Source organism: Salmo trutta, chromosome 18, assembly GCF_901001165.1.
Source record: "Salmo trutta chromosome 18, fSalTru1.1, whole genome shotgun sequence".
In the NCBI taxonomy this organism is placed as follows: domain Eukaryota; kingdom Metazoa; phylum Chordata; class Actinopteri; order Salmoniformes; family Salmonidae; genus Salmo; species Salmo trutta.
Window position 1 is genome coordinate 46044003 of NC_042974.1, and position 25569 is coordinate 46069571.

Genomic DNA, 25569 nt, shown 5'->3' on the forward strand with positions numbered 1-25569 from the left:
ACACCAAAAGAAAAATCCCCCTTTACTAAAGGGAGGGAAGGGAGGGTGGCTGCCGTCAACGACGGCACTGTGCTACACCCCCCCTCCCCAACCCACCTATTTCTGGAGGTGGCTCCGGCTCAGGCCGTTCCAGGCTGTCAGGGCAGTCTGGCAGCTCGGGACAGTCTGGGCAGTCTGGCAGCTCAGGACAGTCTGGGCAGTCTGGCAGCTCGGGACAGTCTGGGCAGTCTGGCAACTCGGGACAGTCTGGGCAATCTGGCAACTCGGGACAGTCTGGGCAATCTGGCAACTCGGGACAGTCTGGGCAGTCTGGCCACTCCGGCAGTTCAGGGCAGTCTGGCCACTCCGGCAGTTCAGGGCAGTCTGGCCACTCCGGCAGTTCAGGGCAGTCTGGCCACTCCGGCAGTTCAGGGCAGTCTGGCCACTCCGGCAGTTCAGCGCAGTCTGGCCACTCCGGCAGTTCAGCGCAGTCTGGCCACTCCGGCAGTTCAGCGCAGTCTGGCCACTCCGGCAGTTCAGCGCAGTCTGGCCACTCCGGCGACTGTTGACTGGCGGGCAGCTCCGAAGACTGTTGACTGGCGGGCAGCTCCGACGACTGTTGACTGGCGGGCAGCTCCGACGACTGTTGACTGGCGGGCAGCTCCGACGACTGTTGACTGGCGGGCAGCTCCGACGACTGTTGACTGGCGGTGCTGGGTTTACGCACTTGAAGGCTAGTGCGGGGAGCGGGAACAGGACGAGTCGGACTGGGTTGACGCACTTCCGGGTCCGCACGAGAGACAGGAGCTGGAAACCCAGGGCTATGGAGGCGCACAGCCGGTCTAGATCTTACCTCCTGCACAACCCGCCTTGGCTGGATGGAACTAGTAGCCCTGTACGAGCGGGGTGCTCGTACAGGGCAGACTGGGCTGTGCAGGGGCCTGATGGTAGCCGTGCGTAGAGCGGGAGTTGGGTAGCCTGGTCCTCGGAGGCGTACCGGCGACCAGATGCGCTGCGCAGGCATCCTCCTACCAGGCTGGATGCCCGCTCTAGCACGGCACCTGCGAGGGGCTGGAATAACTCGCACCGGACTGTGCGTGCGTATGGGTGTGATAGTGCGCTTCTCAGCGAAACGTAGCGCTCTCCACCCCATACGCTCCTCCATATACCACGGGTAGCTGGCTTCCGGCTCTTCCTTCGCCTAGCCAAACTACCCGTGTGCCCCCCCAACATTTTTTATTGGGGGTGCCTCTCGTGCTTCTCCCTCAGCGCGTCTATGGCCTCGTACCACCGCCTCTCTGCCTTGGCTGCCTCAATTTCCCACTGCGGGCGGCGATACTCCCCAGCCTGGTGCCAAGGTCCGGCCCCGTCCAGGACTTCCTCCCAAGTCCACTTCTCCCGCCAGTCCAACTCGAACTCCTTCTGCTCCTTCCTCTGCTGCTTGGTCCTTGAGTGGTGGGTGATTCTGTCACGGATGTCGTCGGTGAAGGAGGACCAAAACGCAGCAGGTATGTGCAGGCTCATCTTGATTTTTAATAAATACAAAATGAACACCAAAATAACAAAGAACGATCAACAAAAACAGTCTGGTAAGGCACAAGGCGAAACACAGAACAATCACCTACAAATACCAAACACAAACACACCCTACTATATGGGACTCTCAATCAAAGGCAGATAGACAACACCTGCCTTCAACTGAGAGTCCCAACCCCAATTAACCAAACATAGACATACACTCACTAGACTCCACATAGAAATACTTAAACATAAACCAAAACGCGGAATTACTAAATCAACCACCCTTAAAACAAAACACACCACCCTGAACCACATAAAACAAATACCCTCTGCCACGCCCTGACCAAACTACAAAAACAATTAACCTTATACTGGCCAGGACGTGACACATATCTGTTTGTCGTCCCCTTATGCCATAGTTTGTACATCTCAATTGTCAGTAGAAACCACCATTGTTTAAGCAAGTCAGCCATGTTTTTTTTAAGGCAGTAAATTAGGCTGAATTAACTGTTTCGTTGCCAGACAAGGCTCTGCTGATTTTTTTTGCCCCACCAAGATTTACATGCTAAAATCGCCACTGCTCCCATCCAAGGTTTTAACCAAGCCCTGCTTAGCTATGATACAGTATTTGTCACTTACTATTACCAATGTGCTATCGTGAGAATGATTATAAAGAGATCTCCACTTAAAAACTGAACAGATTCACTGTTTCTATCTGTCATTCCAAAGAGTAGGTTTAACAGGGCAAATGAAATGTGACCATACTTTATCAATCATACAATGCATTTGGAAAGTATTCTGATCCCTTGACTTGTTCCACATTTTGTTACGTTACAGCCTTATTCTAAAATGTATTACGCAGTTTTTTCCCCTAATCAATCTATACACAATAACCCATAATGACAAAGCAAAAACAGGTTTTTAGAAATTTTTGAAAAATATAAATATTAAATATACACCATACAGTCCATTCCGAAAGTATTCAGACCCCCTTGACTTTTTCCACATTTTGTTTCGTTACAGCCTTATTCTAAAATTGCTTGAATAGTTTTTTTCCCCTCATCAATCTACACACAATACTCTATAATGACAAAGCAAAAACAGGTTTGTAGAAATGTTTGCAAATCTATTAACAATAAAAACTGAAAAATCACATTTACATAAGTATTCAGACCCTTTACTCAGTACTTTATTGAAGCACCTTTGGCAGCGATTACAGCCTTGAGTCTTGGGTATGACGCTACAAGCTTGGCACACCTGTATTTGGGGAGTTTCTCCCATTCTTCTCTGCAGATCCTCTCAAGCTCTCAGGTTGGATGGGGAGCGTCCCTGCACTGCTATTTTCAGGTCTCTCCAAAGATGTTAGATCGGGTTCAAGTCTGGGTCCTGGCTGGGCCACTCAAGGACATTGTCCCGAAGCCACTCCTGCATTGTCTTGGCTGTGTGCTTAGGGTCGTTGTCCTGTTGGAAGGTGAACATTCACCCCAGTCTGATGTCCTGAGCGCTCTGGAGCAGGTTATCATCAAGGATCTCTCTGTACTTTGCTCCGTTCATCTTTCCCTCGATCCTGACTAGTCTCCCAGTTCCTGCCACTGAAAAACATCCCCACAGCATGATGCTGCCACCACCACGCTTCACCATTGGGATGGTGTCAGGTTTCCTCAAGACGTGACGCTTGGCATTCAGGCCAAAGAGCTCAATCTTGGTTTTATTAGACCAGAGAATCTTGTTTGTCATGGTCTATAAGTCCTTTAGGTGCCTTTTGGCAAACTCCAAGCGAGCTGTCATGTGCCTTTTGCTGAGATGTAGCTTCCATCTGGTCACTACCATAAAGGCCTGATTGGTGGTCCTGCAGAGATGTTTGTCCTTCTGGAAGGTTCTCCCATCTCCACATAGGAACTCTGGAGCTCTGTCAGAGTGACCATCGGGTTCTTGGTCACCTCCCTGACCTAGGCCCTTCTCCCCTGATTGCTCAGTTTGGCCGAGCAGCCAGCTCTAGGAAGAGTCTTGGTGGTTCTAAACTTCTTCCATTTAAGAATGATGGAGGCCACTGTGTTCTTGGGGACCTTCAATGCTGCAGACATTTTTTGGTACCCTTCCCCAGATCTGTGCCTCGACACCATCCTGTCTCGGAGCTCTATGGACAATTCCTTTGACCTCATGGCTTGGTTTTTGCTCTGACATGCACTGTCAACTGTGGGACCTTATATAGACTGGTGTGTGCCTTTCCAAATGATGTCCAATCAATTGAATTTACCACAGGTGGACTCCAATCAAGTTGTAGAAACATCTCAAGGGTGATCAACGGAAACAGGATGCACCTGAACTCAATTTCAAGTCTCATAGCAAAGGGTCTGAATACTTATGTAATTAAGGTATCAGTTTTTTATTTCTAATAAATTTTTAAAAACCTGTTTTTGCTTCGTCATTATGTGGTATTGTGTATAGATTTATGAGTTTTATTTTTTTAATCCATTTAAGAATAAGGCTATAACATAACAAAATGTAGGAAAAGTTAAGGGGTCTGAATTATTTCCAAATGCACTGTATATCATCAATTATGCTATTTTGGCCTATAGCATTTGCAAAGTCATCAGCATTCAACTAAAAATAGGGTTTCAAGCTCTGGCTGATTTCAAATGTATTGATACTTAGTGATATTGAATTGTGTATGGTTGTCAATTTAATCAAATACAACATTTGAAGGAGATGTATCTTCTGCTTGGATAGTTCCATCCATGCCACTAATTAGTCTGGCTTTAATTCCAGTTTGCCTACCAATTAGTTATTGATTTGTGATTCATGTCTCCATCTAAACCAAAAATCTAAGTTAAAGAATAGGAATAAATCGAATCAAACTTTATTTAAAGTGCATTTAAAGTTTTATTTTATTTAGTCATATTTCTTTAACTTTTATTTTGGTTGAGATGGAGATGTGAATTCAACATATCAATTATTTGTTTGTAGACCAACTGGAATTAAAGCCAGACTAATTACTGGCCCGGATGGAACTATCCAAGCAGAAGATACATCTCCTTCAAATGTTGATATTTGAAGGAGATTCTAGCGTCCTCCCTCAAGCAGCCTCTGTGCTCCGCCACCCAGGTAGTACTTGAAGTGTTTGATGGAAGCCACAACAACCAGGAGCTCCCGTCGAGGGACACAGTAGCGGCACTCATGTTTGTCAAATGTTTTGCTGAAGTACGCCACCACTTTCTCCCCCTCTGGCCCCACCTGGGCCAGCACCCAACCCATGCCCACATTACTCACGTCTGTGTCCAGGATAAAGGGCAAGGTGAGGTAAGCGGGGGCGAGCACGGGGGCCCCGATCAGTGCACGTTTGAGGGTGTTGAAGGCCTCCTCACACTCCACTGTCCAAGTGAAGGCCTTGTCCTTCGGCAGCAGGTGGTTCAGGGGAGCAGCGACGCTTGAGAAGCCCCGTACAAACCTCCTGTAGTACGAGGCCAGGCACAGGAAGCTCTTCAGCTGATGTTGGTCGGTGGGTGTGGGCCAGTCTCGGACAGCCCCCACCTTGTTCTCCATGGTGCTGATACCCTCCTTCCCCACTTCGGGGGCCCAAGAAGGACACCTCTCTCCTCATGAAGTGGTACTTCTCGGGGTGGAGCTTCAGACCTGCGGCAGCCAGCCGCTCCAGCACACGCCGTAGCGCCCCCAGGGCTGACTGGAAGGAGCTGCCATGGGCCGGTATGTCATCAAGGTATACCAGACACTGCTGTCGGGGAATGCCATCCAGCACCCTGTCCATCAAACGCTCAAAAGTAGCTGGAGCGTTGTACAGGCCGAAGCACAGGACCTTGAACTGCCAGTGTCCTCTGTTAGTAGAGAACCACTGCGGAGGTCTAGTGAGGAGAACCAGGAGGACCCCCTAACCAGGTCCAGCGACTCATCGATATGTAGTATGGGGTATGAGTCCTTCCTGGTTACCTCATTCAGCCACCTGTAGTCTGCACAGAACCTCAGCTTGTCCCCCTTCTTAGGAACCATGACGACTGGCACCTCCCAGGGGCTGTCTGAGGGCTCGATGAAGTCTGCCCTCTGCATCTCCAACACAGCCTTGTCTGCCTCCTCCTGGCGTGCCAGCGGGATACGTCGGGGACGCATCTTGATGGGTCGAGCATCACCTGTGTCGATCTCATGCTGCACCAGATGAGTCTGACCCACCTCTTCCTTACTCAGCACAAAGCTGTCTCTGAATTCAAACAGCAACTGCAACAACTGTTCCTGCTTGTTCGGGGTCAAGACCAACACAGTTCCTCCCCCATATCTCCCTCACTGCAGACAGTGTCCTCTCCTCTCCCATCTGGGGCAGCTGGGCTGGGGGGGCGCGGCCCAAGCTCACGGAAGGATATGTCGTGGAGGTAGCTGGGGGAATGTAACACACAGCCGTAGGCGACAGGGGGGCTGGGGAAAAGTCACACACAGATGTGGGGAGGGGGGGCAGCCATGAGTCTCTGCTGCTTTAACTGTTGGAGTAAAGGGTTTATTGGGTTGAGTGAATTCGACATTAGTGGTGGCCATGGTGACTGCCGGCCCTCCCTGGAAGCTCAGTGTGCCCCTATTTAGGTCTAACTGGCAGCCTGTGCTCCTAAGAAAGTCCAACCCCAGGATACAAGGGTCCTGCACAGCCGCCACCCACACGGGATGACGCACAGTCCTGCCCCCTACTATCAGAGTCATTATTCCCTTCCCTTTCATGGGTGCCAGCTCACCTGTGACTGTGCAGAGCTGCACAGTTGTGGAGTCCAACCTGGCACAATATCCGGCCTTACCAGGGTTACTGTGGACCCAGTGTCCAACAGGGCAGAGCAGGGCACCCCCTCCACAGTGACAGGGACATGAAAAAAGTCCATAACACATGTCCGGCCCACCATAACAACAGGCTCCATCAGCTTGCCCTCGTCTGCTTCTGGGGGAAGTGGAGCCTTGCTTCCCAGTCTGTGCCGGTGGGCTCCTCCTGAAGAGGATGGTGGTTGGGAAAGAGAGCCAGGGGTCCACACTCCCCGGTCTATGTGGACCCTGAGCCGTTTCCCTGAGCTCTGGAGGACATGGGGCAATCCCGGCACAGATGGCCTGGCTGGCCACACCCCCAGCAGACCCTGGGACCATGGCGTGTGTTTCATGCCGCCTGTAGCGACACAGCACGAATGTGAGCATATGCCCGCCGAGAGAGGCTCTCAATGTCATTAGCTAGCACCCGTAGTGGCTCTCCTGGATGCCTGCGTCTATTACTCAGTTCGGAGCGCAGCAGCCCGGGCTGTACACACTGTCCAAAGCGCCTCCTCAGTGCTCCCACTACAGCCCCATAATCACATCTGTCCTCGGGGCTAATCAATATCAAACAGGCCAGAGCATCATCCGTGAGGCACAAAGCCAACTGCAGTGCCCTATCTTCATTCGACCACCCCCCAAAATGAGCTAACAGTTCAAACTGAGCATGAAAAGCTTCCCAATCTGCCTTACCGGAATACTTCGGGTCTTGTTTGTTTACATCCTGAGCCCCAGATTCCTCGTCCCGCCCATCAGAATCTGCACGAAGCACAGTCGACGAAGCACTCATGCCCGCTTCAGCCGCCATCATTCTAGCATCCTCCCTCAAGCGGCCTCTGTGCTCCTCAAGCGGCCTCTGTGCTCCTCAAGCGGCCTCTGCTCCTCAAGCGGCCTCTGTGCTCCTCAAGCGGCCTCTGTGCTCCTCAAGCGGCCTCTGTGCTCCTCAAGCGGCCCCTGTGCTCCTCAAGCGGCCTCTGTGCTCCAGACTAATTAGTGGGACAGATGGAAATATCCAAGTTGAAGATGCATCTAATTCAAATGTTAATATTTGGTTGTGTTGATAACATAACACAATTCAATATCACTTTTAAAACACAATAAATAGCCTATTAACTTGTCCACAAGTTAACAAATGATACTGCATGTCTCCAACTCAACCAAAAAATTCAATTATAAATCTCTTTTAAATGTTCTGAAGTTACTGTGACTATATATATGTCTAATTGTGCACTAATATGGAGCATGCATGTTCAAGATACTGTGTATACTGTAGCTAAGAAAGTAATACTAAGTGTATGTTGTGTAGTAAACTGTTAGTAGCCCATGTGTCTCACCCTAATAATTTGCTCCCTTTTCACCTCATAATTTAGCCTACTGTTCATACGTGGTGGTGCATATGTAGCCTATAGGCTGTTTTAGAGAAATGTCATCATCGAATATTGTAAGAGCTTTTGTTGTCTGCTTATATGCCCCCTGTATTTATCATACGGTTCTGTCTTGGTGGGATGGACCAGGGGGATGGAGCTTTGGAAGTTAAGACCAGGTTTAGCCATTGTTCTCTCTCTTACGTCTGGCCTTCACAAGAGAAGGTCACGGTTGTTTTATTCGGTATCCTTCATTTATTTGGGGTGTGCTACGGCCAAACAGTAGCCTGTGTGAAGTCGGGTTAATAAACCGTAAATTCGTAAACTCGATCTTCTGTCTGGACAATTGTTCCTTTATGATCTAGCCAGGTCCTTATAGTATGATATGTTACACACATGACACTTGCTATAAGGTTTAGTATCAAGCCAAACACCAGTTTTTCCTTCATAATTTTGGAAACAATGAGGTTTCAAAGCACTAGGTGGCAGTATGAAGACGTTTTCAACCTTTTCCTTTGACTCCCAAATGCATTATGACATTGCATTTGGAATCATTGTCTCTTGATTTTGATTATTTTGATTAGCTGAGGGGTATTAATCCAAACTTGTATATAACATGTTTTTTTATCCTTGATTGTGATACGGTTTTTGAAACTTTTACTAATACAAAATACACACTTAAGGCGTATTTTGGGGAAGTGTACTTATTGCTATTCCCTCTAAATAGGTACAGTAATATTGCCGTTTTCTTCTCGTTTTTCAGGCGAACGTCTTTTTTAAGGGAGTATGCAAGCACACTCGTTCGATTGGCTTGGCCCAGTTCTGCTATGTTTCAGTCAAACCTATGTATGCAGACGGCTTTACTGTTAGTTGTTTTACCACTGATTTCCTTTTTTTGTTGTTGGTGTAACACAGCTTCGAGTCAACGTTTTTTTATGTTCACTCCTGAGTTTCTATTACCTCAAAAAGTGCTAGTTCAGGTAAACTTGCAAAGCAAAATACTGTTCCTCTTTAGGAATCTGTGTTCGAATTGTGTACAGTAAGTGTATCTTTTGTAATTGTAAAATTATTTCAGGGTGATAATAAAGTTGAGTTTCTTAGGTTTCCAAACCCGTTTAACACGCAAGGTTTATTAATAGTTAATAATGTTCCCTCGAATTGTTTGGGGCACTGAGCAAGTATGCCGACATACTTGATTATAGCTGCTTACACAAGTCCGAATTTCTTATTTTCTAGACATCAATGTAGAGCAAAAATTTTTGATGACACTGCAGAACACCCGCCATATGCATACCAGTGGCGGTCAGTGTCGTTTAAGATGAGGGAAGATGTTTTTTTCTTCATGAGCATGGCCTTATTTCTATTACAGCTTATTTCACTCATTAAAATGCAAATCATTTTATAACATTTTTGACATGCGTTTTTGTGGATTTTTTTGTTGTTATTCTGTCTCTCACTGTTCAAATAAACCTACCATTAAAATTATAGACTGATCATTTCTTTGTCAGTGGGGAAACGTACAAAATCAGCAGAGGATCAAATACTTTTTTTCCCTCACTGTATAACAAAATCATAGACGCAATCTTGCAAAGCTAGATTTGTTTTGTTTTGTTGAATTGAAAAGGGACTGATATAATGTTGATTCGATCACAGAAAAAGTTGATTATATAGTGCAAACGAATGTGGCGAACTCAGTGACATTCAATCACTTGTGTTTCTGTATACCATGCATTTATTCTGCGCAGCAGACCTGGATGAGGTGTGTGGCGCACGTGTGCAGAGTAGAAGAAACATTGGTCAGGACTGTTGTACACATTGGCCTTGCTTGGGGAGTGGGGATCAGACAGGTGAATTCCTAAATTTGATTCTTGAAATGGTCCTCTCAGGTCCTCTACAAGCCAGAATGTTGAATAAAATGACATTTGAACTTACTCTACCGGTTGTCTGCATGGTTGGTCCTTATATGGACAGGAATTTGAGACAATATATCCACAGGAAAGTATTATTAATTAAACCAACTATCACATGAAGCAAAAATGTGTTAAAAATGTGTATAATATATTTTTTTATTTAAATCTTTAAGGGGGTGCTGCAGCACCCTCAGCACCCCTACTTCCCGCAGCTATGTTTCCTGTGGATATATTGTCTCAAATGCCTGCTTACATAGAGAGCAATAGTAGGCACTAACTCCGCTCTTTTTGTAGGCACTAACAAACTAGGGTTTTTGGATGAACGCCGAAAATAAGGTCTATGGTAAACACAGGTTTAGGAGATCTTATGTGTTTCGTTCTATGATATAATCTTCACCAGCTAATGTTACTTTTTGTTAATTTTGAAGCATTTATGTAACAAAAAAAGCACATATAGCACATACAGTAAAGGCTTCATAATTCATAAAGGTCATGTTAACCGATTGATATTATCTCAGAACAAAACATATAAGATCTCCTAAGCCTGTGTTAACCTATTCTTTCCCTATTCATTTTCCCAATAGGAATGGCTGAACGAACCAGAGATAACTCATTTCCGGGTTTTTGGACTACAAGCTGGCAAGCTCTAATAGGACAATCCATGCAGACAACCAGTTATGAATACAGAATTTTCACCTCCGCCCCGTCCCGCCCCTCTGGAAACTTATTTCTCAAATCTAAGTATACCCCCCAGAACAACCTCAATTCATTGGACTCTACAAGGTGTCGAAAGCATTCCACAGGGATGCTGGCCAATGTTGACTCCAATGCTTCCCAAAGCTGTGTCAAGTTGGCTGGATATCCTTTGGGTGGTGGTGGACCATTCTTAATACAGATAGGAAACTGTTGAGCATGAAAAACCCAGCAGCGTTGAGCATGAAAAACTTAAATATTTTGTCTTGCCCATTGACCCTCTGAATGGCACACATACACAATCCATGTCTCAATTGTCTCAAGGCTTAAAAATCCTTCTTTATCATGTCTCCTCTCCTTCATTGACACTGATTGAAGTGTATTTAACAAGTGAAATCAAAAAGGGATCATAGCTTTCACCTGGATTCACCTGGTCAGTCTATGTCATGGAAAGAGCAGGTGTTCATAATGTTTTGTACACTCAGTGTTTATGAAGGCTACAACCTTCTAAGTCTGTTGTAATGGATATTGCCGTAGCACAAGCAAGACGCAGTCTACAAATTGCACTGCAGCAAAAACAATGAGCGTTTTTTCTATGTGTGTCTTGCTTGTTTGATATACAGTAGCTTGCCTAAATAACTGCATGTAACTCCCCTCCTGAAAAAATAACATGAAATTGCTAGACAACCTGTTTGTGTCATGGTTATGTTTGCAATAGCCTACTGTTTCAACAGACAAATAACTATGTTTGTTCAAATTGTTTTGCGTACAAGTGGAGCAGCTGAAAGGAGGTAGGCTAGTGGATCTCACATGCACAGAAATCTCCATATGTTTAGCAACAGCGAGTTGGGTTCCAGAAAATCTTCACCCATATGGTCCCCAAGCAAACATTGGCCGTGCTGTGGTCAATGGTTTGAATGGGTATGGCCCCTTGGATTCCTGAGAGCTAGTTTTCAACCTAGTCATATTGATGATGGATGAATGTGCTAAAATGGATTCCCTACGGATTTAGATGTAATGTACATGATACAGTTGTGCAACTTCTAGTATGCTATGCTTATTTCCTGCTACCTATTTGGTTTGACCTGAAGGTCTTCTTTCCTTCAAAATATTGGACTGAAAGGAGATGATGACAGGAGGTCAGACTATTGAGACACACCATGGTATCAAGAATATTTATCCCAAGGCATGCATGCCCAACAGGGTAATTGGGATTTAGGCATAGTTAATACACTGAGTAACAACAATGTCATTCCAAGAGTAATGAGAATAATATGATTGAGTAAAATATTAGGAACAACAAACAAACAAAAAATTAGGAACAAACAAACAAACAAAGCAAATAGGCCTAATTACTTTTCCCAAGAGATCAAATGCAGGCTGGAACATCAACGCATTGGAGGCGCGAGAAAAAACATAGTTGCACATGATTTAGTTCACGCGACCAGAGTTCGTCCTTTATGGCCGTTGGATTGCCAGTCATTTCTGCACATCTACTCCAACCGGCGCACATTGGTGAGTGAAATTGAATCCACTCAATCTCGCGTCTGTGGGAGGAGTCCAGATCAACAGCTGGCTGGCTCGCTTTGATGCTTTTTGACACCGCGATACACTGTGCCCTTAGAAAAAACCCACAAATTGTCCCATTCAAAGAAGAAAAACGGACAAGGAGGACTTAAAACTACCCAAAGATTTGATGGACTATTGCAACTGCATCGTTGAATTTACTGATCTTAGTTTTTCGTGAGCAACACCGGAGATTTGCCTCGTTAAAAGGTGACCATCATTGGATTGTCTTTTGACAGAGGTGTTGCAGCTAGCTGAAGGCGCTCAGACGAGCAAGAAGAAACAAAGGTGAGAGCGGAAAACTTGATTCTAATCCAAAAGGGAAAAAGTGATATACTGACAATGTGTCTTATCTTTATTTCCTATAACAATTTGCTGGAGTTGATATCTAGGGAATTCAGCATCAAACCTCTAACTGAAGTTATGCAAATGTTGGACATAAAATTCTGCCATTTTGCTGCGAAAGTGTCAAAAAGCTGATCATCTGGTGTGTTTACATTATAAACCAGGCGGCTAAAATAGCTAACTGATCTGACCTGATCATGATAGCCAATAGTGACAACACGATGATGTTGAGTATTTATAAATGTTTCCTCTTTCTAGATTGGACACGTCGCCGCTTTACTCTCTCCCTTTCCTCGCACCCAACTTGGGGCCCAAGTCACGAACAAATCGGCTGAGATGCAGCTGCCAGTCACCTTGAGTTAAATGGTAGTTCATGAGAGGGGAGTGCAAGTTTGGCCAAGGACGAGGAGAAAGAAGAAGACGGATTCCCGAAGCGGAGGGACAGGACGGGGAGTGGACATGTCATTTTGGGCGATACTACCTGTCAGTCTGCCTGCTTTGACCATCACTGGAATTTGGGTTGTGTGAGTGTCTCTTTGTTTTTGTTTTAATCTGGGTTTGAACCCAAAGGCAGGCAGGTGGTGATATTGAGCAGTTTCATTGTACTGCCCAAAGGGAACGTATGCAGCCAGCTATACACTCCTATCCCCCGTGGACAGGTACTACATAAAACATTCTCGTTTTAGGCTGCAAAGGCGTCGATTTCCTCCTTACCTTGATTTAATGTCGAGATGGTGGATAAAAAAAATATATGCATACTTTCTTTATGAAACACCATTTTACATCACCATTTAAGAGTGGCTAAATGCTAGTCCCGGATGTTGCGTATTGCGTTCAGACAATCAGGTAGCAGCAGTGTGTTGTTTATCCTTGGTCTGAACGCTGTACACAATGTCAGGAATTAGCATTAGCCACCCTAGCATGGTGGTGTAAAATGGTGTTTCATAAAGAAAGTACGCATATTTTCAAATCTTTTCCCTTTTTTCCAGAAAATCAACGCTTTTGCCACCTGAATGAAGAATGTTTTATGTACGAACCGGTCCACGGGATACGAGTGTATCACAGGAGGCTGCTGAGAGGACGATGGCTCATAATAATAGATGAATGGAGTCAATGGAATGGTATCAAACACATGAAACACGTGTGTTTGATGAGTTAAATTAACATTCCATTTATTCTGTTCCAGCCATTACTGTGAGCCTGTCCTCCCCAAATAAGGAGAGACTGAGAGAAGGAAAGATGGACAGGGAGGAAGGGGTGTTGGCTGCTGTGTTGCTGCCAGTTTCCTCTCACCTATTTCTAGGCTTGGGCGGTATACTGTATGCTGGGATATTTGGACATAGCCACTGGATGGTTTTTCAATACTGTCAATACCGTTGAAACTATTTTTGAAACAAATGTTTTTCAATTCATTTTAGTATTTGTAGCTACTTTTTAAGTAAATAACTGCAGTCAACTTGTGCAATACCATATGTCATACCATACCATATAATATAATAATACCATAGGTCGCAGTTGTAAATGAGAACATGTTCTCAACTTGCCTACCTGGTTAAATAAAGGTGAAATAAAATAAAAAATAAAGCATGTTCTTCATTTCACCTGTCACATATCCGCTTTGTGCTAGGGGGCACTATTTTCACGTCCGGATGAAAAGTGTGCCCAAAGTAAACTGCCTGCTACTCAGGCCCGGAAGCTAGGATATGCATAAAATTGGTAGGTTTGGATAGAAAACACTCTAAAGTTTCTAAAACTGTTAGAATTATGTCTGTGAGTATAACATAACTTATTTGGCAGGTGAAACCCAGAGGACAAACCATCCAGGAATTATTTTGTTGTTGAGGTCACTGTCTTTGATTTCTATGGGGAACTAGATTTATGAGGGACCTGGTTGCAGTTCCTAGGGCTTCCACTAGATGTCAACAGTCTTTAGAAATTGGTTGATGTTTTTCCTTTGAGAAATTAAGAAGTAGCCCTTTCCTTTCTGAGTGTAGAGCCAAGTATACTGTTTTGTTTGGGGCGCGTGACCTGGAGCTCGCTCCACTTTCATTTTATCCGCTATTTAACACAGTTTATTCCGTCATACATTTTATCGATTATTTACGTTTTAAAATACCTAAAGTTGGATTAGGAAAGTTGTTTGAAATGTTTGGATCAAGTTTACAGGTAACTTGACTACTTTGTAGTCATGTTGGGCGAGTTGGAACCGGTGTATTTTCTGAATCAAACGCACCAAATAAAATGACATTTTGGGGATATAATGACAGAATTTATCGAACAAAAGGACCATTTCTGATGTTTAATGGACATATTGGAGTGCCAACAGAAGAAGATCTTCAAAGGTAAGGCATGAATTATATCGTTATTTCTGACTTTTGTGTAGCACCTGCCTGGTTGAAATCTGATTTTCATGTGTTGGTATGCTGGGCACTGTCCTCAGATAATCGCATGGTTTGCTTTCGCCGTAAAGCCTTTTTGAAATCTGACACTGCGGCTGGATTAACAAGAAGTTAATCTTTAAACCGATGTATAACACTTGTATGATTTATGAATTATTATTATGAGTATTTCTGCTTTTGAATTAGGCGCGCTGCAATTTCACTGGGTGTTGTCAACGGGATTGGCGCGCGAAGGGATCCTAAGAAGTTAATTTAACATTATGAAGCTTACCTGCTGACCACACCGCTCGTGTCTCCTGAGCGAGTGTTGCAAAATACATTTTAACATGCATGTTATTCAATCATTTCACCCACACTGCTCGCGAGCGTCTGCGTAGCTAGGCTAGAACTTGGTTCTATTTGTGACGCTCGACGCCCTGCAAGTCCTGCCTCTCCCATCTCCTCATTGGTTTTTAGAAGCATATACCCACGTGGGTGATTGAAAGATGAACTGAGTGTAACAGTCTAGCTGCCGTCCCTCTCCTCGCCCCAACCTGGGCTCAAACCAGGGACCCTCTGCACACATCAACAACTGACACCCACAATGCATCGTTACCCATCGCTCCACAAAAGCCGCGGCTCTTGCAGAGCAAGAGGAACAACTACTTCAAGGTCTCAGAGCGAGTGACGTCACCGACTGAAACGCTATTAGCGCGCACCACCGCTAACTAGCTAGCCATTTCACATCGGTTACACTAGGTCCACACTCCAGTCCAGTCGGTTGTGGTAATGCACCTTAAAGTTGGTTGCCAACCGCCATATAAAGTCCAAAGAAGAAGAAGCCTGAAGGAGGAGAGATTCCTAGAAATGAACTCGGTTGACCGTTTAATCTGTGGATGAATTGTTGGAGTAGAGGACCTTGTGCATTTCAGGTAAAATAATAACCCAATGTTTATATCCCAGGACAAATTAGCTAGCAACAGCAAGTTAGCGAGATAAATTGCCATAAATGTTTAATGCTTTTTGACATGTCCCCAAATTAATATAATTTGTTCAGAGTTTGTTTTGATATTTCAACCTGTGTCCTGATCGCGTCTGGTGTGGGGGGACAAAATCAACTTGCGCGAACGCACGCTAGCCTGCAGTCGGGTCAGCATGTTACCATAGTTCACCAGAACAATTGAGCCAGTCACCTATTTGTTTGTAAATAGCACAACGGGAGAAAGGGGGAGCAGGTGAGTCCAGCTGTGTATTGAGAGGGGTCATGTTTTATATTGAAAGTCAAGTGTTTTTTTTATTTCAGTAGAGTGATCAGGGACGTGCAACTATAGTTTTCCTTCACAGAAAATAAATAGGTGCAACACATTCGGCAGAAAATAGCTTAATTTTCATCAGATGACAACAGAAGTGCAACGCTATTTGGCTGGCAGAGTAAATGAGCTTACAATGAAGAAGCAAGGTATTTTTTGCACGACCATCATATTTATAATGTTTATCATAGAAATGTAGCTGGCAATATTTTTTCTAATGTTTTGCTTAAAGTTAATCTTGCATTTTAGCAAGAAAAGTAGGCTGGCTACAAAGAGAAAAGAAAAGTACCGGAGAAAAGTATCTTCACATCAGTCAGAGCGCTGTCTGCTGATAGAATGCCAGTTTGTGAATTCTCATCATAGTGGAGAAGCCCAACTGAACCACAAAATTAGTCTGATGCTGAGCAGAAATACAATAAGAAGCATTTTAGATCTGCGTTTACGAAACGCAGCAAGATATTTCTTTCTGTTTTATCTTTTTTATGTGTGAAAAACGCAGAATTCTGCATGAAAACGACCTGTAAATTTAACTTGCTAGTTATTTAAGTAAGTGGCTGAATTAATACGTTGACGGGCATCATATTGTGTTAGCTTTCTGCCATGTTTGAGAAGGCAAGCCCTTTGGATTAGTTATATGTACAGCTGCCACTGCTATCTTGATTTCCTTGCATTTCTTTCTTTTCCTCTGTTCTCGGTTCATTTTCTCCTTCCCCCTCTTCTCCAAGCTGGCCTGTTGCCCTAGCGACTCCTGACTCCACACAGCTACAGCGTGTACACATGCTGCTCCAGAGCCAGTACTGTTGTTCCTATAGACAAACATGCATCCAAAACTTTGTTCATTTGCACAATGGCTCTCCTTCACATTTGCTTGTAAATGTCCAAACTCACCAGAAATGACATTCGGTAGTTCCTACCTACAGTGCCTTCGGGAAGTATTCAGACCCCTTGACTTTTTCCACATTTTGTTACGTTACAGGCTTATTCTAAAATGGATGAAGTTCTTTTTTTCCTTCATCAATCTACACACAATACCACATAATAACAAAACAAAAACGTTGTTTATTTCTTTTATTGCAAATGTGTAAAAATGTAACAAAATAAATACTTTATTAAATTATTTTTTCCCCTCATCTATCTACACACAATACCCCATAATGACAAAGCAAAAACAGGTTTTTAGAAATGTTAGCAAATTTATTAAAAAGAAATAAACAGAAATACCTTGACTCGAAATTGAGCTCAAATGCATCCTGTTTCCATTGCTCATCCTTGAGATGTTTCTACAACTTGTCTGGAGTCCACCTGTGGTAAATTCAATTGATTGAACAAGATTTGGAAAGGCACACACCTGTCTATACAGTATAAGGTCCCACAGTTGACAGTGCATGGCCGCCCCCTTGTATACTAAGCTGGTACCGTAAATTCCGGACTATAAGCCGCAACTTTTTTCCAACGCTTTGAACCTCGCGGCTTAATCAATGACGCGACTAATATATGGATTTTTCCCGCTTTCAATAAAATTAAAAAAAAAAAACACATTCTGTGACGTGCTCAGTTTTTTGGCGGCATGAAGCTTTCATTAGACCAATGGGTTAAGGTCAAACAACTTTTTTGTTTACTGTTTAGATTAAATCGAGCGCGGTAGTCCATTTTATCACCCTCATCATGGCAAAGACATGGAGAAATGCATATGATGCAGCTTTCAAGTTGAAGGCGATTGATCTGGCTGTTGGAAAAGGAAATAGAGCTGCTGCATGGGAGCTTGGTCTTAATGAGTCGATGAGACGTTGGAAACAGCAGCGTGAGGAATTGACTCAGTGCAAAAAGACAACTAAAGCTTACTGCTCATTATTTTTTTTGTTACAAGCCGTGTTTCGTTAAAACCTGTGTAAAGTTCATTTGTTTCAATGTACCGGTAGGCACCTGCGGCTTATAGACATGTGCGGCTTATTTATGTTCAAAATAATATATTTTTTTAAATTCAGTGGGTGCGGCTTATATTCAGGTGCGATTAATAGTCCGGAAATTACGGTAATACCGTAAATCCCGGGATGAGAGAAGGACCATATGAACATCTGGATACTGCCCAACCCTACCTATTCCCTTCTTGTCCAGTGGGCCTCACAAGGCTGCCCTGTCTTCCAGAGCAGTCAATGGTCCCTTTCCCTGGGCAGCGGAATTGAAAAGGCACGCTTTGTTACGTAAAAGCCCTCCTCCCACTGCCATGGCTGGGTGGAAGTAGGGTAAATACTGGGCTGCCGGGGTAGTCAGAGTTCTTATTCAGGGCTTTCACACGGGAACACACACACACACACACACACGGTAAGCCCTTCTCAGCCCTGCACCATGAAAGAGCTACTCAGAGCTAGACGATGACTTGACTTTATGGTCCACCCATAGCTAGCCAGCTTCTTACGCTGATTCTTCCATTGACCTTTCAGTTCACTAATGTTTAAATAAAAATTATGTTTTATTGAAGAGCTGTGTCTCAATTCAGTACAGTGGCCTTTTTCCCATGCTCTTCAAAATGCCGAAAACAAGTGTCCGAAAATGCTAATATTATATTGACCATTTTAGATGTAGCCTGAGGTAAGTTAATGTGTACTGATAATCAGACATTCAACTCTTCTCTGTTTTGTTTCAGTGAATGAAATCTTAGATGTTGATTTGATTACAGAACAACAAATGATAGCAGCACTCTCTCTGACATTTCATCTCCATTTGATTTATCATGAGACATTTCTGCAGTAAGACCTTTTTAGATTCAACAGTCTCTCTACATTTCTGTTCAGTTTATAGTTGTCCATACATGGATATTATTGACCAAAAACTGTTACCAAAATCCACACGTGACTTGGACTACAGTACTAGCTTATGCATGTGCCCAAAACCTAAGCTGCAGTCTCGGCTGACATTGTGTTCTTTTGTAGTGTTCCAGAATGTACAGATTCTAGAAGTTTCCATAGAAAAACATGGCTTTCCCTTCTGCTGCCTCCCAGTCATGCAATTATAGCCAAACCACACACACACACCACCACAACTCAGTCCATGGATGTAAGCATGTCTATTATTATCGTGCCACCATATACAGCCCATATAGCTAGTATCAAGGCAAAGAAAGAGCACTTTATTTAGAGATTGTCTTTAACCAAACCACACTTGGTGTTATTTTAACTTCAAGAACTCCATGAGTTCACAAATACGGGTTTGAGGAAAAGGGAAAAACTGGTTAAAAACAGTTAGCCAGCCCAGCGAGGCGTGACTGTTCAGGTTGAGTGAATGTGGTGATTGTGTTCCTGCAGGAGAAGTCTTTTTTTTCGAACTCTGTCCTCTCCATGTTTTAGAAACCCTGAGAGGCCCATGCAGGGTGAGGACACTTTCAGTAATCTATTACTACCTGTGTCGGTCATTCACACCTACCTGTCCTATTTTCACTTTGTGTGGGTGTGGGTGTGGCAGCGTACACAATTTGTATTTTGGGAGAAGTTACTTGGTGTTTTGAGGCTCATAGACTAGCAAGTGTCTATCTCTTTTTCTCTCTCCCTCTCTTTTTATCCCCCTCTCTCTTTCACTTTTATCCCCCTGTTTAAAGTTAGTGAGGAAAATGTAAGTCTCCAGCTTCAGCGATTTTTGCAATTCGTTCCAGTCACTGGCAGCAGAGAACTGGAAGGAAAGGCGGCCAAAGGAGGTGTTGGCTTTGGGGATGACCAGTGAGATATACCTGCTGGAGCGCGTGCTATGGGTGGGTGTTGTTATCGTGACCAGTGAGCTGAGATAAGGTAGAGCTTTACCTAGCATAGACTTATAGATGACCTGGAGCCAGTGGGTCTGGCGACGAATATGTAGCGACGGCCAGCCGACTAGAGCATACAGGTCGCAGTGGTGGGTGGTATAAGGCGCTTTGGTAACAAAACAGATGGCACTGTGATAGACTACATCCAGTTTGCTGAGTAGAGTATTGGAAGCTATTTTGTAGATGACATCGCCGAAGTCGAGGATCGGTAGGATAGTCAGTTTTACTAGGGTAAGTTTGGCGGCGTGAGTGAAGGAGGCTTTGTTGCGAAGTAGGAAGCCGATTCTAGATTTGATTTTGGATTGGAGATGTTTGGAAGGAGAGTTTACAGTCTAGCCAGACACCTTGGTATTTGTAGTTGTCCACGTATTCTAGGTCAGAACCGTCCAGAGTAGTGATGCTAGTCGGGCGGGCGGGTGCGGGCAGTGAACGGTTGAAAAGCATGCATTTGGTTTTGCTAGCGTTTTAAGAGCAGTTGGAGGCCACGGAAGGAGTGTTGTCTGGCATCGAAGCTCGTTTGGAGGTTAGTTAACACAGTGTCCAAAGAAGGGCCAGATGTATACAGAATGGTGTCGTCTGCATAGAGGTGGATCAGGGAATCACCCGCAGCAAGAGCAACATCGTTGATATATACAGAGAAAAGAGTCGGTCCAAGAATTGAACCCTGTGGTACCCCCATAGAGACTGCCAGAAACCCGGACAACAGGCCCTCTGATTTTACACACTGAACTCTGTCTGCGAAATGGTTGGTGAACCAGGTGAGGCAGTCATTTGAGAAAACAAGGCTATTGAGTCTGCCGATAAGAATACGGTGATTGACAGAGTCGAAAGCCTTGGCCAGGTCGATGAAGACGTCTGCACAGTACTGTCTTTTATCGATGGCGGTTATGATATTGTTTAGTACCTTGAGCGTGGCTGAGGTGCACCCGTGACCAGCTCAGAAACCGGATTGCACAGCGGAGAAGGTACGGTGGGATTCGAAATGGTCAGTGAACTGTTTATTAACTTGGCTTTCAAAGACTTTAGAAATATAGGTCTGTAACAGTTTGGGTCTAGAGTGTCACCCCCTTTGAAGAGGGGGATGACCGCGGCAGCTTTCCAATCTTTAGGGATCTCGGACAAAACGGAAGAGAGGTTGAACAGACTGGTAATAGGGGTTGTAACAATGGTGGCGGATCATTTTAGAAAGAGAGGTTCCAGGTTGTCTAGCCCAGTTTATTTGTACGGGTCCAGGTTTTGCAGCTCTTTCAGAACATCTACGATCTGGATTTGGGTGAAAGAGAAGCTGGGGAGGCTCGGGCAAGTAGCTGCGAGGGGTGCAGAGCTGTTGGCTGGGGTTGGGGTAGCCAGGAGGAAAGCATGGCCAGCCGTAGAGAAATGCTTATTGAAATGTTCGATTATCATGGATTTATCGGTGGTGACAGTGTTACCTAGCCTCAGTGCAGTGAGCAGCTGGGAGGAGGTGCTCTTGTTCTCCATGGACTTTACGGTGTCCCAAAACTTTTTGGAGTTAGAGCTACAGGATGCAAATTTCTGTTTGAAAAAGCTAGCCTTTGCTTTCCTGACTGACTGTGTGTATTGGTTCCTAACTTCCCTGAACAGTTGCATATCGCGGGGACTATTCAATGCTATTGCAGTCCGCCACAGGATGTTTTTGTGCTGGTCAAGGGCAGTCAGGTCTTGAGTGAACCAAGGGCTATACTGTTCTTAGTTCTACATTTTTTGAAAGGGGCATGCTTATTTAAGATGGTGAGGAAATTACTTTTAAAGAACGACCAGGCATCCTCGACTGACGGAATGAGGTCAATATCCTTCCAGGATACCTGGGCCAGGTCGATTAGAAAGGCCTGCTCGCAGAAGTGTTATAGGGAGCGTTTGACAGTGATGAGGGGTGGTTGTTTGACCGCGGACCCATAGCGGATGCAGGCAATGAGGCAGTGATCACCGAGATCCTGATTGAAAACAGCAGAGGTGTATTTGGAGGGCAAGTTGGTCAGGATAATATCTATGAGGGTGCCCATGTTTATGGATTTAGGGTTGTACCTGGTGGTTTCCTTGATAATTTGTGTGAGATTGAGGGCATCTAGCTTAGATTGTAGGACTGCTGGGGTGTTAAGCAAATCCCAGTTTAGGACACCTAACAGAACAAGCTCTGAAGATAGATGGGGGGCAATCATTTCACATATGGTGTCCAGGGCACAGCTGGGAGCTGAGGGGGGTCTATAACAGGCGGCAACAGCGAGAGGCTTATTTCTGGAGAGATTAATTTTTTAAATTAGAAGCTCGAACTGTTTGGGCATAGACCTGGAAAGTATGACAGAACTTTGCAAGCTATCTCTGCAGTAGATTGCAACTCTTCCCCCTTTGGCAGTTCTATCTTGACGGAAAATCTCAGAATGTTTGGTGGCCTTCCTAAGCCAGGATTCAGACACGGCGAGGACATCAGGGTTGGTGGAGTGAGCTAAAATAGTGAGTAAAACTAACTTAGGGAAGAGGCTTCTGATGTTAACATGCATGAAACCAAGGCTTTTTCGATTACAGAAGTCAACAAATGAGAGTGCCTGGGGACACGCAGGGCCTGGGTTAGTCTCCACATCATCCGAGGAACAGAGTAGGATTAGGGTACGGCTAAAGGGTAGCAAAACTGGTCATCTAGTGCGTTGGGGACAGAGAATAAAAGGAGCAGATTTCTGGGCGTGGTAGAATTGATTCAGGGCATAATGTGCAGACAGGGGTATGGCGGGGTGCGGGTACAGTGGAGGTAAGCCCAGGCACTGAGTGATGATAAGAGAGGTTGTATCTCTGGACATGTTGGTTATACTGGGTGAGGTCACCGCATGTGTGGGAGGTGGGACAAAGGAGGTATCTAAGGCATGTACATTGGGACTAGGGGCTCCGCAGTAAACTAAAACAATGATAATTATCCTAAACAACAGTATATAAGGCATATTGACATTTGAGTGAGACATAAGGCGAGGCATAAGGTGTTGATTGGGAGAGCTAGCTAAGTCAAAAACGGGTAAGACAACAACAACAGGTAAAATGGCGATGAATGGGCAGAGAGGGTCGGTTAACTACACACAGGGCCTGAGTTCTGGGCTAGGGCCGACAGATAAACAAAGGTAAACAAAGTGGAGTACCGTGATAAATGAATAGTCCAGCAGGCATCAGCTATGTAGCCAAGTGATCATAGGTTTCAGTGTACAGCAATAGATGGATCAGGGAAGCCACGGGGTAGTCATTGCTACACTAGCACGCGGGAGACACAGCGTTTAAAGTTAGCAGTCCGGGGTAAGTAGAAACATCTGCTCCGTCGTCCGGAAAATGCCGGTTGAAGGCACAACTGATGGAATTACGTCTGCGGACCAGTCATGGTGGTACGGCGGGGCGCTGTGTCGACGAAGGGACCGGGCCAGATGGCGAAGGAGGTATTGTAGTCATGGTAATTTCGTTTTTTAGCCAGCAGATGCGCCTGGCTCAGGACTAGCTTTGTGGCTGGGTCACTCAGTGGCAGCTAGCTAGCTGTGATGATCAATGGTCCAGGGTTTACGACAGGAATCTGGCGTTGTAGTGAAGAAAAACAGTCCAAGGCTGGCATATTATCCAGGCTAAAAAAAACGTCTGGTGCCTGAGCAGAGGGTATAGGCCGCTAGCAGTGGCTAACAATGACTGACTAAATAGCTAGTAACTTAGCTAATTAGCTGGCTAACTTCTGATGAAAGTTTTGGCTATAGGGTCTAAAAAAATAGCGGATCCGTGTCACATTGAGTGAGGCGGGTTACCGGAAGGTATATTTAATTTAAAAATGGAAAAAGAGATTGTAAAATAAATTGGAATATATACAAAAAAGACAAAATACAAAAAGTAAACGAGAGGACAACAAACCACTTCTGCACTGCTACGCCATCTTGGTTACAAATAAAGTTCTTAATATGTTTTCTGAGTAGTGCATGGATGGCAACAAATGAATGATGTGTTGTTAATGGGCTTTCTCTATTCTGATTTGTTTGATACTAAACCAAACTACAGTAGGACAAAAGCTGAGGGTGAATAGGGCTCCAGACTGCGACCATTTCGTCACATTTTGCGACCCTTTGACTTGGCTGTGCAGTTACATTTTGAATTGGTCACATCGGTGCGAGCTGCACATTCTGCATCAGGGATGGGCAACACCAAAAATCTGAAATCATGAGGGGCCACAGTGGCGGAGAGAAAAACGTTCTACAGCAAATTTCCTGCAATTCTACACATTTTGCCAAATCAATGGGGGACCCCGGTAGGGTTGGGCAGTATCCAGATTTTCATACCGTCCTTCTCTCATACTGGGATATACGGTATTACCGGCTTAGTACACAAGGCGGCGCCCAAAAAAACGCAAAAAAGCCCATTGGGCGTCTATTACCAGAAGGCTAACACAATAAGCTAACACGTCACCTTATTAATTCAGCCACTTACTTCGATAACTAGCAAGTCAAAATTAGGGGTCTCTTTAATGCAGAATGCTACGTTTTTCACACCGGAAAAAAATATGAACGCATAAGAAATATCTTGCTGTGTTTTGTGAACTCAGATGTAAAATGCTTCTTATTGTAATTTCTGCTCGGCATCAGACTCATTTTGTGCTTCAGTTGCACTTCTCCACTCGGATGACAATTCAGAAATGGGCATTCTCTCAGCAGACAGTGCTCTAATATGTAGCTACTTTTCTCTTGTGAAATGCCAGATGAACTTTAAGCAAAACATTAGGAAATGTAGCTGGCTACATTTTTTCTATGATTAACATTAGAAATATGATGGCCATGCATCGTTTTAGCAAAAAATATCTTGCTTTTTCATTGTAAGCTCATTTACTTGTGTGGCTGTCAGCCAAATAACATTGGAATTCTGTTTTCTGCTGTATATGTTGCACCAATGTATTTTCTGTGAAGGAAAACTATAGTTGCACTTCCCTGATCACTTTATTTAAGCAAAAAAAAAACTTTTGACTTTCAATATAAAACGCAACCCCTGTCAATACACAGCTGGACTCACCTGCTCCTGTTTTATCCCGTTGTGCTATTTACAAACAAACATGTGACTGGCTCATCTGTACTGGGGACAGGTGAAATGAAGAAAGCGATCTGCTTTATCTCTTAATGTATTGCACAAGTTGACTGCAGGTATTTACTGAAAAAGTAACTACAAATATTAAAATGTATAAAAAAATTCAAATAAATAGTTTAAACAGTATTAACGGTATTGAAAAATCATCCTGTGCCTATTTCTGCCCAAGTAATTCGACCATGATTACTACAATTCAGTGGAGACTCCTCAGAGGAGGAAGGGGAGGACTACCATACTCTGTGAATTTCATTTTAAAAAATGACAGTGAAACATTAAAAAAGTTATCCTTTTTAGAAAACTATACTAAATATATTCACATGGCACCAAATAACTGATTAAAGCACACGGTTTTGCAATGATGGTGCACAGTAGCCTCAACAGCAGTGTTGGATCGCTAAGTCAAGGTACCACTGGATATCATAAGGTGAATGCACCAATTTGTAAGTCGCTCTGGATAAGAGCGTCTGCTAAATGACGTAAATGTAATGTAAATGTACGCTTTTTTTCCCCACCAGGGCCCGCTGGTGTAACTGTTAAACTGCTTGCTGAACTGTATGATTCGACACATTGGATTGTGGGTTTACTAACGTGTTTGTAGTTCTAGTTTGTTGACTATAATGTTAATATGGTGACAATGATGTTGGCTTTGTAGCAGTTATGGTTAGGGCTGTGATGGTAATTGAATATAGTGGCTTGTGAAAGAATTCACCCCCTTGGCATTTTTCCTGTTTTGTTGCCTTACAACCAGGAATTACAATTTTTGGGGGGTTTGTGTAATGTTATTTACACATGCCTACCACTTTGAAGATGCAAAATATA

At 44.3% G+C, this 25569-nt stretch overlaps 1 protein-coding gene across 1 annotated transcript in view; it reads left to right on the forward strand.

Annotated features, from left to right (window-relative positions):
- Positions 1–11766: 11766 nt before the first annotated feature.
- Positions 11767–25569, forward strand: part of LOC115153384 (transmembrane protein 150A) — a 92488-nt gene continuing 78685 nt past the window's right edge. Inside the window, exons 1-2 of the mRNA XM_029698784.1 lie at positions 11767–12109; positions 12425–12690. Coding sequence (XP_029554644.1) covers positions 12530–12690 — 161 coding nt within the window. The 5' untranslated portion in view covers positions 11767–12109; positions 12425–12529. The remainder of the gene's footprint in view (positions 12110–12424; positions 12691–25569) is intronic.